The following is a 12,290-nucleotide window of genomic DNA, read 5'->3' on the forward strand; positions in this document are numbered from 1 at the left end:
TCAATAACCTGTAATATAGATTATCTCATCGACACTGTAAAAGAAGTTTAAGGAGCGATTTGCATCAGTTATCAAACCTACAAACATAACGACAAGTTTATACCGGACCGCTGACAACTGAATTTTGTCCAGGTGGTGGCAGCAGACGAGCGGGTTGCGAACGAGGCGGCGTCTGTTGCTCAGGGAATTAAGGACGAATGTTCAGCAGATCTTGCCGAGGCCATGCCAGCTTTGGAAGCCGCCCTGTCCGCTCTTAACACTCTGAAGCCACAGGTATGGCAGAGACATCCCTGAGCTAATGATGTAATATGGCAGGTACACATTGCGTTACCGTTTTCAGGACATCACTGTTGTCAAATCAATGCAAAATCCTGCCACTGCGATCAAGTTGGTTCTGGAATCTGTTTGTGTTATGAAAGGAATCAAACCAGAACGTAAACCGGATCCATCCGGTTCAGGTTAGTTTGACTAAGCTAATTCATGCCAAAGCCTTCGCGTAACACGATGACGCATATTGCAGTCTGATTTGCATTGGGCCACAATGAACAGCGCATTGTGAAACACGAAGAATTAAAAGTGAAATTAGAATCGCAATAAAGTAACAGGATTGCCAATCCATAGTAGTAAAGGAGAAAAGTATTATCAGTGAAAACCCAAGGCTTGGTCAAGGCGACTCCTCGATATATTCTTAGGCAAAATGATCGAGGATTTTTGGGGTCCCAGTAAGAAGATGTTGGCCGATCTGAAATTTCTTGACTCACTCAGAACTTACGACAAGGACAATATTCCGGCTGCTGTTATAAAGAAGATCCGGGACAAATATATTCCCAACCCCGAGTTCAACCCCAACACTATTAAGAACGTCTCATCGGCGTGTGAAGGTAGGTCGCACTTTTTATTGAGAAAGCGACGTTTCCAAAAATTTGCCAATTTTATGACTACATTTTTCACTCCAAAATGAACGACTTTGTTTTAAAATTTCACGATTTTTATTAAATACACTGATGTATGCTCCAATAACCAAACCACAACAGGTCTGTGCAAGTGGGTGAGAGCGATGGAGGTTTATGAGAGAGTCGCTAAAGTTGTTGCTCCGAAGAAAATCAAACTCGCCGGGGCTGAAGCGGAGTTGTCGGTCCAGATGAAGAAACTCAACGCAAAGAGAGCCGAGTTGAAAGAGGTGAAAGCTGAACCTGGTACTACCTGGTAGCTGGTACATATTTGCGTAAACTTCTCAAAACTTCCTAAAGAAAACTTGCCCTCATTATGTATCTGTCTCACGGTTTCAATTCAACAAAAATCGGTCGATTCGATTCACGGACATTTCCGCCCAATCAACACCTTTGGATTGAATAGTCCTTCGGTTGAATTGATCGATCACTTTGTCTCACTTGTGTTACCAAAATCGAAACCTCGTGCAATGCAATTATTTCTGCTTCTGCATCATTGTAGTGTTAACTCGGTGATTTGTTGGGGGCATTTGACGAAATTTGCATGTTGTGAGCTATTAATTATAAATTTTCTTCAATTATTCTATACAAAGTATTGTATCTTGCCATCCGCCCCAGGTATTAGACAAAGTTGCAGCTCTTCAAGCTGAGTTTGATGCGATGAACAATAAGAAGATAGAACTGGAGAACAACATCGACATCTGTTCAAAGAAGCTTGATCGAGCCGAAAAACTTATTAACGGACTTGGTGGAGAGAAAGAAAGGTGGACGGCTGATCTTCTTTAACCTTAGTGATCAGTTCTTTTTCGGCCAAGAGTTTTTTTTATTATCTTTGGTGCTTGAATGATAGTGCTCGGTTTTTTTTTCGTGCTTTTGTAACAAGGAGGCGTAAATATCGCTGTCAAATTACGTCAATAACCGATTTGATAAATGTTTTTCGCGTGCTTTATCTAGATGGACCGAAGCTGCTGAACGACTTAGGGAGCAGCTCCATAATTTGACCGGAGACGTTCTGATGTCGTCAGGTAGTTACTGGACCATTTACACAACCATGTTTGTCTTTTGATCTGAATGTCATTGCAATTTCTTGTCTTCCAAACAGGAACCGTGGCTTACCTCGGTCCTTTTACCGTGGACTTTCGTAATAATTGCGTCACAGAGTGGCAAAGTTCATGCCGGGGCGCTCAGATTCCATGCTCAGACACTTTCCTGCTGACCAATACTTTGGGTGACCCTGTGCAAATTCGAGATTGGCAGATCGCTGGATTGCCGGTTGACTCATTTTCGGTTGACAACGGTAATTCTTAATTATAGGCTAAAACGCGACGGCTTAAATTTTTGACTATTTTATACTGTATCATATCATCCATTTTTACTGTCATAATTTTCTATGCTGTTGTTGTAGTGATTAGGTTAACGTTTTAAAGGATCTATTAGCCGGAAATATCGATAGCAGACTAACAGTATAGTGAAGCTGACTGATTTTTTGGTTTCTGGTCTTGGCTAGTTTGGGTTGGTTTCCAGGTATCATCGTGGGTAACAGTCGTCGTTGGCCTCTGATGATCGATCCTCAAGGCCAGGCGAATAAATGGATAAAGAATATGGAAAAGGAAAATAAACTGGCCGTACTCAAGCTGTCTGACTCCACCTATATACGGACGCTGGAAAATTCCATCCAGTTTGGCTATCCTGTGCTACTTGAAAATCTGGGTGAGTATGCGGACACCTGAACTGTTTGTTGCTCGAAACCTATCTGTAAAAATTGTTTGGTCAAAGTAAGTATAAGTACTGTAAATGCCACTCTATTCAGTTAATGTTTGTTTTAAGGCGAGGAAATTGACGCCATCTTGGAGACAGTCTTACTCAAGCAAACCTACAAACAGCAGGGTGTGGAGTACATTAAGCTGGGAGACAACACCATCGAATATTCGCATGACTTTAGGTTCTACATGACCACCAGTCTAAGAAACCCGCATTATCTTCCCGAGATATCAGTGAAGGTGAAATAAGACTGCTGTCATCATCAGTGCTATATGCAATGCGCACACAGTAAAATCAAAAGAGAAAAAGAAAAAAATAGGATATAAGTTGGCGCTCTCGGATTAACTTTCCTTCTAATTCTTAATAATATATCAATATAATGACTGTACTGCACAGTTCAACCACCATCAGCTTTGTATGCATTGTGTAGTATTACTTGAGTATTTATCTTTTAGTGGATGATGGCAAAGATTACCTTGTTAGGACAACCCATCGTAATAGCGTTCCAACTAGCTACCGTTTTATCTTGCCTTGAAATCATCATCTTCTCATCATCATCATCTTCTCTCTCTCACAGGTGTGCCTGGTCAACTTCATGATCACTCCTCTTGGACTCCAGGATCAGCTTCTCGGGATCGTGGCAGCCAAGGAGAAACCGGAGCTGGAGCAGAAGAAGAACGAATTGATTCTGGAGGGAGCCGAGAACAAGAGGCAATTGAAGTTAATTGAAGACAAAATCTTGAAGGTAAGTAGAAGTTTTTGTGGATTGGTTTTTGTTGAGAGCGCACAGACCTCCATATTTGATCTCTCCTAAGATCTGGTTTTGTTGTTATGACAGCTTATTTCAAAGAAATTGACAGAGGTCGTTGAATTAAAATTTCTTTACATTAACTCTGTTTTTGTATTCCTGGTTCAAAATTCCCCGTCTGTCAAACTTTTAAACGATTGACAACCGATTGATTATTACGTTATCAAAATGATGCATTATTAGGTCCTTTCCTCCTCCGAAGGCAACATCCTGGAAGATGAGACCGCTATCCAAGTCTTGTCATCCTCAAAGACTCTGTCCGAGGAGATATCGGCAAAACAGGAAATCGCTAGTGAGGTAACTAACTTTTCCCTTACGTCATGTATGGTCACTATTACGTCACTTCATGACGTAATAGTTTCGCAACACAAGCTGCTATTAACTTCCATGGGCAGTTGTCGCCGCTCAGTGACGCCATACACTCAGCCATATTCAAACTTCCCCTGTTTAAGCCACATGTAATATAAATCCATGGGCAGTATGAAGTCTGTTTTGTTTTATTTTGCCACGAGCAACCGATTGAAATTGTTTGTCTGTGCAGACGGAAAAGCAAATTGATGAGACCCGTAACGGTTACAAACCAGTGTCCATCCACTCGGCTGTATTATTCTTCTGCATATCGGACCTGGCCAATATTGAGCCAATGTATCAATACTCCCTGGTGTGGTTCATCAACCTCTACTTGATGGTGAGATGTTTACGGTTTTAGCATTTAGAATTAAAAGTTATTTGCTGATATTCGTAGAATGACACAAAGTATTCATAAAGTTTTATGAATATTAAGTCTGTTGTCGTTGGTCAAATACCGGTGCAACAATTCGCAAAATTATTATTACTTTTCCAAGTTTCGATTTTAACCTAAGTATTTCGCCCGATAGTCGATAGAAAACAGCGACAAATCTGACAACCTTGAAGAGAGGATTGAAAACCTGAACGAACATTTCACAGTGAGCATCTACAACAACGTCTGCAGGTCCTTGTTCGAGAAAGACAAACTTCTTTTCTCGTTCATCCTCACCATCGCACTTGAAACCAGTAAAGGTTGGTTGCTATGAACATCCGCCTTCTTGGCTTGTGTATTTCGCTTTAGGCTTGGGATTTACTGCACTCTAAAAAGGTTTTGGAATCAAGAAATCTAGAAATTGAACATTAAACAGTGTTTATTACAAGACGGTATTAATCAACCATAAACCCATAATGGTTGTTTAACTACTGTATTTATTAGTTTTTTCACAAGTCATATAAATCGCAACGTTTTTTACCTTTTAGGCAAAATTGACGACGAGGTGTGGCGTTTCTTCCTCACTGGTGGCGTGGCGCTTGACAATCCTTATCCCAACCCGGCCTCGGACTGGCTCCAGGACAAAGCCTGGTCGGAAGTGGTCAGGGCTTCCAACTTGAAAAATTTAAAAGGTTTGATGGACCACTTCAAGACAAACCCGGATAAGTGGAAGGCCGTTTATGACTCGGCAACACCGCACTCCGACAAGTGAGTTTATATCACCGATACTTAAACCTACTTATGCTGAAGCTGCAGCCACGAAAACTTTTCTTGCTACATGTCGCCATCTTGGGAGTTTGTTTGTGTTAACATCACACATGTCACACGTTATTATGTCGTATGTTACCAATATCATAATACAGTTTTACAGTAACTCAGATTTGCATAGCAGTTAATGGCTAAGTGTAAAATGATTCCATCGCATGCTTAGCTAGTTTTATCGCTTCGTGTGATTTTCCACAGGTTTCCAGATAAGTGGAACACTTTGTCTGGTCTTGACCGGATGGTCGTTCTTCGATGCATCCGACCAGATAAAGCGATCCCCGCCGTCCAGGATTACATCGTTGACCAAATGGGTCGAGTGTTCATTGAACCTCCGACCTTTGACCTCGCCGGCTCTTACAACGATTCAACCTGTTGCACCCCACTTATTTTTGTCCTGTCACCTGGTGCTGATCCAATGGCAGGTGAGGGTTCAACGTATTCTTTAGGTTTTTGTTGTTAGTTAAAGTTCAAATGATTAATCGGTGCATATTGGCTGTTGTTTTCCTGATTGGAAACTTTACAGTATTTTAGTTATAAATATTTAGTTAATGACTTTCGTGGAGGCAAAAAAAATCTCAACGCTTTAAACTGACAACATATTAACCAGGTTTGCTCAAATTTGCTGACGATCGAGGGTTCGGAGGCAACCGCATCGGTACCATATCTCTTGGTCAAGGTCAGGGTCCGATCGCACAAAAGATGATTGATGACGCAACACTTAAGGTAAAAAGGAAAACACTTGGAAATGTAAAAGACTTATTATTCCTTTTAAAACTGCGAACTACAAGCGTTTTCAAAAAAGGGTTTGGTGTGTTAAAGGCTTTCGCTTGTGTCGTCACAGGCGCGTTGTTTATCAATCTTATTCTATCACAATGACTTTTTTGTACCGCTAGGGAACCTGGGTGGTACTGCAAAACTGCCACTTGGCTACAAGTTGGATGTCTGTCCTTGAGAAGATTTGTGAAGAAGTCATAGTCCCCGACAATACCCACAAGGATTTCAGACTCTGGCTCACAAGTTACCCGTCTGAGAAGTTCCCTGTCCCAATACTGCAGGTTTGCCCTATCTGCACAGTGCACAGTACGCTGAATGCGTGATGTGCTTTGCTTGCATAATGGTCATGCTATTAACGAAAAGTGTTTGGGATCTTTCCCACTTTCTGGCGCTACCTCATGGCCAACAACCAGAGTTTGAACAGAGAAAATGACAGTGGATTTTATCGTTCTTTGACAAAGTTTTAACTTTTCCTAGAACGGCGTAAAAATGACCAACGAACCGCCGAAGGGTCTCCGAGCAAACTTACTTCGTTCATATCTTAACGATCCTATTTCGGATCCGTCATTTTTCGGGGCTTGCAACAAACCAAAGGTATCCTCTTAACTGTTGCGGCAGTTCATGGTTTCATCAGGATTCTGTATCAGCCAGTTAACCCCATTCTTTAACTCCTTATATTTTTGCCCCAGGAATGGCAGAAACTTCTTTTTGGCTTATGCTTCTTCCACGCGATGGTGCAAGAGAGGCGAAAGTTCGGACCACTCGGATGGAATATCCCGTACGAGTTCAACGAATCTGATCTCCGCATCAGCATGAGGCAAATTCAGGTGAGGGGAATACCCGCACCATCAAATAAGAAAATCTGAGCTCTGCATTTCACTGAACATCGCTCTTATTTGCTTTGCAGATGTTCCTAAACGAATATGAGGAGCTACCGCTAGTGGCGCTAAGCTACTTGACCGGTGAATGTAACTACGGCGGCCGAGTCACTGACGATAAAGACAGAAGATTGCTCAATTCTTTGCTCTCGATCGTAAGCTCATAAACTGCAGCCACTCTCTACCCCTGCACTCTACAGTGCATAAAGACTGTCGCATTTGACAGGTGTACACGAACAAGATTGTCTACGACGACTCTTACACTTTCTCACCAAGCGGGAAGTATCTAGCGCCACCACACGGAAGCTACCAGAGCTACCTGGACTATATAAGAGAGCTCCCTCTTGTGCCGCATCCAGAGGTGACGAGTGCTTAAAGAACAGCATTATTACGCATCAATCAGTATCTCATTGTTCTTGTGTCAAGTTAGTCGGGGAGTGCAGAGATGCGAATCTATGCTTTCAACTGCATCTGTTTTCCAGGTTTTTGGACTTCATGAGAATGCCGACATCACCAAGGACAACCAAGAGACAGCCCAGCTTTTCGACGGGATCCTCCTGACTCTTCCAAGACAGTCTGGAGGAGGAGGCAAGTCGCCGGAGGAAGTTATCGATGAACTCGCAGCAGACATCCTCACAAAGCTACCGCCAGATTTTGACCTCGAGATGGTGATGAAAAAATACCCGGTAGTGTACGATGAATCAATGAACACTGTGCTCAGGTGGGTGGTTGTGGTGAGATAAATAGATGTGGGAGCTGCGATCTTTTGAAGCACGGTACATTGCAAATGTTTCATGACACTTGGATCGTTTTATCGGGAAACTCGACATTAACGATTACTGCGAACATTAGAAACGTATCAAGCTTAGTAATGTATGGCACGAATTTTGTCGTTGTTAAGCGTGGTTTCTGTAACTGCAACATCGTAGTAAGCATAAACGGCCAGTTTTAACGTGTTTTTCTGTGCTTCTTATACAGACAGGAACTGATCCGATTCAACCGGCTAATAAGCGTTGTCCGCTCAAGCCTCGTGAACCTGCGCAAAGCGATCAAGGGTCTGGTAGTGATGTCATCGGAACTGGAAGAAGTTTTCACTTCCATGCTCGTGGGGAAAGTCCCCATCATGTGGGCTTCCAAATCTTATCCGTCTCTAAAGCCTCTCGGTGGTTACGTTACCGGTGAGCTTCGCTGTTTTCACCGTGTCATGGTGCCAAAACATGAGTTAATTTCGGTTTCTGACATAAGCGTTTATGAGGGTTTGAATTCAGTTCATAGTAGTTTGACTGGGTCTATTTTTAACTGTTCATTTAAACAGACCTGATAGCTCGACTTCAATTTTTTAACGACTGGATTGCAAATGGAACTCCTCACGTTTTCTGGATATCGGGATTCTACTTTACTCAATCCTTCTTGACCGGAGCATCGCAAAACTACGCCAGAAAGTAAGATTGCTTAAGTACTTGGCTTATTTTCACATATTCACGAACCGGTTTAAACCACCGTGAGATGTTTATGTCGGCTTTTTTGTTTATTTTGTTTGACAATATTAATTTTCTCAGGTACACGATCCCAATCGACCACATCGGTTTCAAGTTTGAAGTTCTCGAATTCGAACACGAAGACGACATTCCTAACAAACCTGATGACGGTAAGGTGTTTGGAGAAAATTTATTTATTCACTGAAGCGTTGGTCAAACACGAGTTAATGTCATTTTTTTGCCAGTACAAACTAATAGAATAACAACACTTTCAGGCCGATTCAACCCAGGACGACCCAAAAAATATCTGTGTGTGGAATCGTCCTGGGTTGAATCGTCCGTGGGTTCAATTGACAAACCACCAATAGCAACATACGCTAAAGCACAACGGTGAATGTACTTAGAAGTAAGACTTTCTGTTTCCAAAATTTCCAGGCGTGTACGTCAGGGGCCTCTTCTTGGAGGGGGCGCGCTGGGACCGCGTTGCTATGGCAATGGGTGAATGTCACCCCAAGGTGCTCTTCGATTCGATTCCGATTTTGTGGTTGAAGCCCGGAGAGAGTTCAAAGTTCGTCCATGATGGTACCTACACGTGCCCCGTGTATAAGACCAGCGCCAGACGTGGCACCTTATCGACAACAGGTGACTTAACTGAGTATCATAATGGCATTAGTTTAGAAACCACTTGCTTGTGGCATCTGTCTGAACTTTTAAAACGGCACTTCACATCACAACTAGTACTTTTGCTCCAGTGATAGAAGCGTTTTTGTAGCGGGTTAGGCTAAGGCGCTGCACAGAAAACTTTGCACAGTAACTTGTGGAATGCAGTGTTGTACGAATGTCTAAGGTAACGTTTGTGACGTAATAAGTGGGGTATTCTTATCAGGTCATTCCACCAACTTTGTGATGATGATTCAGCTTAAGACAGATAAACCTCGAAGTCACTGGATAAATCGCGGAGTTGCTATACTTTGCCAACTGGACGACTAACCGCTCAACATACCAGCTCATATCTCGCTTGCCTTGTACCATACGTTATGATTTCATTTTCTGTGTTGTCTGTACAGTACTTTTACCTTAATTTTTCAGGCTTTCAGAAATTATAAATAATTTGGCAGTTCTTAGTTAGTTATGACTGTTTGAGATGCTTAGTGAGAAATTTTCAATCCTGTAGACTAACTATAACATTCCATGTTTCAGAGTTGTCAATCCTATTTATCAATTTACTGACCCTATTTACCCAGTTGGTTGAATTTGTTTTATTGAACCACTTATTTTCACTGTGCTGTTACTTTAGGAAAATTTGATTTGTTTTTTTAGCTTTGCCAAATCTTTAATTGCTTGTCGTAGGTGATTTGTAGGCCGTGTGTTTTAGTTTAATAAAATAATAAAAGGTGAAATTTAAGTGCGACTGCATAACGTTATATTACTTTGCTGCTCGGTGTTTCCGATACGAATTTAGTTAAATTTGGGCCGTTCACCTTTGCGAAACCGAGTCAGTGACTTTCTTAATAAGGTGAAGGGATAGGGAATGGCGAGGTTGTGTCAATCCGCATCTAACTACGAGAATACGCCGTAGATAACAACACAAAGTTAGTAGCGTATCTCATTTTTAAAACCAAAGTTTCTATCAAAATCAACTAAAAATAAAGAAATAAAACGCACAATGTCGCCTCCAAGCTTGGTGTCAAGTCAAGAAAAGTCTACTGAATTATTTTACACCAACTCGCTTCACGTCTTGATCGAAATGGTCGAAACTGGAAACAAAAATGCAAATTGTGAAACGACGTGGTCGGTTGAACCAAACCAAAGCGCATCCGAAGTCAGTTAGTAGTTAGTACTGTGCAAAGAAGAACGCGTCCTGCACTCTAAAAAAAAACTGACTCTTTGGTGACTCAAAGATCCTCCCTTACTTTGAAAGAGTCGACGTATCTGACTCTTTTGAAAGTAACACTTGCTCACTCGTGATAAGAGTGACGGTCACTCTTATAACAAGTGACACACAACTGACTCTTTGGTGACTCAAAGATCCACCCTCTCTTTGAAAGAGTGAACGACATCTGACTCTTTTCAAAGTAACAAAACTTCACTGACGTTCACTCTATATAAAAGGTAGAATAGCAGCCAGCTTCCAAATTTTATGCAGTGGAATTTATTACTCACATGACTTCAGCGAATTTTAATTTCACTTCACTTAAAAATGCACTTTGAAAACTCAATCTACAGTATCACCAATACATGCAGTGTTTTGCACACCATTGATGGCAGCAAGAACAGTTTTAACTGAGCACACTGGGGTTTTGTTTATAACCAGCACTTCAAGAAGATTGTAGAATGGTGCAAGTCTGGGGTAGTAGGAGATATTACATACCCAAAACGAAGAGAACAAGCGGTACAAAGCACGCACCACGTCATTTCCAACATAAATGACAGAAAAATCGGCAACAATGTAATATTGATCAGGTTGGGTGCTGTTGCCCACGGCTAAAAGGAATGGTCGAGTCAGTCCAGAATCTTTGTGGACGGCAAAGTTTGTTGGGTCCGTGCCGGCCTAAAATTTAAAGTTCAAAAATTATTTCAATACAGCAAGGTGTTAAAAATTACACGTTGTCATGCGAACACAAACCGCCACTATCACTTACCCCAGCAAATTGAAAAATAGCATGCGATTGTGACTGACAACCCTTTCTGCGGAAGTTTAATGGCGGAAGCAACTTTTCCAGCATGTGAATTGTGTGAAGTTTGTCTGCATAGAAAATAAAAACTGAAGCCAGTGAAAAAGCAAACGACTTACTTACACAACAATCAGAAAAGGAAATCGTGTTTAGTGCAGAAGAACATGAGCACAATAAAATTATCAAGGTTGTATAGCTTCGTGAATTAATCAATATATAATTAATTGACCATATGGAATATAATGTAACCAAAAAACCAGATGTAAGCAATTTGCAACAACAGTACATGACGTATAGAAAGCCATGACTCCAGAACTGTCATCTTTTTGTTGAGAGTCAGTTTCAAAATCCTAGCACGTTAACCTTACGCCAAAGTAGAAAGTTGCTTGCTTACTCTCAGTTATGTTGCTTGATGTTATATTCTTCAGACGTTGTTGAGATCATTGCTTTTCCAGTTACAGTCAAAAGAACAGGAAAACATATCAAATAGCTATAATATAAATCCAACAAATGCAGGAGCTAAAATGATGCTGTGAAAAATTGAAAAATTAATGATCATTAAATTGTAATTTTGAATTGAAAAATAGCGTTTCATTTCAATTGGCGGCCTAGCTTAGTAATTTAATCATGAAAAGTAAGACTTTGGGTGAGAAGGGATTAGTTTTAGGTTAATTTACGGACAAATTAGTGCGTTGTTTTAAGTTGAAAATTAGCGTATATTTCAATTTACTGAATAGCGAAATTCCAGTTAACCATGTTCGTCTTTTTTAACTTCGGTAAACGGCGGCCGGTAAAATACGTCTCTACTGCACAGGCTGCCATTTACTAAGTAGGAAAACACCAATTGCGTAACCGGCTAGCTATTCACCAATATGGCTTTTTCAAAACTCGGCAACCTGTAGCGAAACATTAACGCTATGTTAACAAGAAGCTGCGATAATTAACTTTGAACTATTAATTTTTTCTGGTGAAATAGTGGCAGCCAAAGTAAAATCTGCTAACGTCAGCTAGTCACTTTTTCCACATTACTACCAAATTTAGTACAAAAAGATACAACATTTTATATTGCAAGCAATGAGCCTGTAAGACTATAAGTAGTTAAAACCTATAAACAGACCAAAATAGACTTAATACAAATTTGCCTACCTTGCAGCAAATGTTCAGTTTCTTCAGATATGTTTAAATTTTTCGTTAAATACTCACATAGCCTAGTTGCACAACTGAAAATTGTATGTCAAAACCGTCAAACTCCATCTAGCAATAAAGTACAGATAAAGATTTTCTTTTAAAACTTTATGGGCCTAGCTTCCAAAACAACAAAAACCTCTGTTTAGCTTGAGGCCTTTGCAGCACGATTTCTGGTGAAAAGTTACGGTAGTTTCCTGTCTGGTTGGTAGGCCTATACTTCATTTTTAGGCTA

At 40.9% G+C, this 12,290-nt stretch overlaps 2 protein-coding genes across 6 annotated transcripts in view; one reads left to right on the forward strand and one right to left on the reverse strand.

Annotated features, from left to right (window-relative positions):
* Positions 1-9,752, forward strand: part of LOC143448363 (dynein axonemal heavy chain 3-like) — a 32,301-nt gene extending 22,549 nt beyond the window's left edge. For all 3 annotated transcript variants that reach the window (XM_076948092.1, XM_076948074.1, XM_076948083.1), the window contains exons 56-82: positions 133-273; positions 341-458; positions 693-881; positions 1,035-1,180; positions 1,569-1,714; positions 1,905-1,975; positions 2,053-2,247; positions 2,475-2,660; positions 2,778-2,950; positions 3,289-3,456; positions 3,703-3,816; positions 4,061-4,207; positions 4,398-4,560; positions 4,789-5,008; positions 5,264-5,487; positions 5,673-5,788; positions 5,959-6,120; positions 6,317-6,433; positions 6,529-6,666; positions 6,747-6,872; positions 6,944-7,078; positions 7,200-7,438; positions 7,696-7,895; positions 8,033-8,159; positions 8,277-8,365; positions 8,631-8,837; positions 9,082-9,752. In XM_076948092.1, the coding sequence (XP_076804207.1) occupies positions 133-273; positions 341-458; positions 693-881; positions 1,035-1,180; positions 1,569-1,714; positions 1,905-1,975; positions 2,053-2,247; positions 2,475-2,660; positions 2,778-2,950; positions 3,289-3,456; positions 3,703-3,816; positions 4,061-4,207; positions 4,398-4,560; positions 4,789-5,008; positions 5,264-5,487; positions 5,673-5,788; positions 5,959-6,120; positions 6,317-6,433; positions 6,529-6,666; positions 6,747-6,872; positions 6,944-7,078; positions 7,200-7,438; positions 7,696-7,895; positions 8,033-8,159; positions 8,277-8,365; positions 8,631-8,837; positions 9,082-9,185 (4,161 nt within the window). In that variant the 3' untranslated portion in view covers positions 9,186-9,752. The remainder of the gene's footprint in view (positions 1-132; positions 274-340; positions 459-692; positions 882-1,034; positions 1,181-1,568; positions 1,715-1,904; positions 1,976-2,052; positions 2,248-2,474; positions 2,661-2,777; positions 2,951-3,288; positions 3,457-3,702; positions 3,817-4,060; positions 4,208-4,397; positions 4,561-4,788; positions 5,009-5,263; positions 5,488-5,672; positions 5,789-5,958; positions 6,121-6,316; positions 6,434-6,528; positions 6,667-6,746; positions 6,873-6,943; positions 7,079-7,199; positions 7,439-7,695; positions 7,896-8,032; positions 8,160-8,276; positions 8,366-8,630; positions 8,838-9,081) is intronic.
* Positions 9,753-10,388: 636 nt separating this feature from the next.
* Positions 10,389-12,123, reverse strand: LOC143464275 (uncharacterized). 3 transcript variants are annotated; one of them, XM_076962156.1, is made up of 4 exons: positions 12,017-12,123; positions 11,265-11,400; positions 10,838-10,941; positions 10,389-10,746 (listed from the first exon to the last, which is right to left on the reverse strand). In XM_076962156.1, exons 3-4 carry the CDS (start codon positions 10,919-10,921, stop codon positions 10,411-10,413), a joined length of 420 nt encoding a protein of 139 aa, XP_076818271.1. In that variant the 5' UTR covers positions 10,922-10,941; positions 11,265-11,400; positions 12,017-12,123; the 3' UTR covers positions 10,389-10,410. The 3 variants fall into 3 exon arrangements, with proteins under 3 accessions (XP_076818271.1, XP_076818269.1, XP_076818270.1); XM_076962154.1 differs by lacking the exon at positions 12,017-12,123 and adding an exon at positions 11,624-11,760; XM_076962155.1 differs by lacking the exon at positions 12,017-12,123 and having other exon boundaries at positions 11,265-11,595.
* Positions 12,124-12,290: the final 167 nt, after the last annotated feature.

This window comes from Clavelina lepadiformis, chromosome 1 (assembly GCF_947623445.1).
Source record: "Clavelina lepadiformis chromosome 1, kaClaLepa1.1, whole genome shotgun sequence".
NCBI classification, from domain to species: domain Eukaryota; kingdom Metazoa; phylum Chordata; class Ascidiacea; order Aplousobranchia; family Clavelinidae; genus Clavelina; species Clavelina lepadiformis.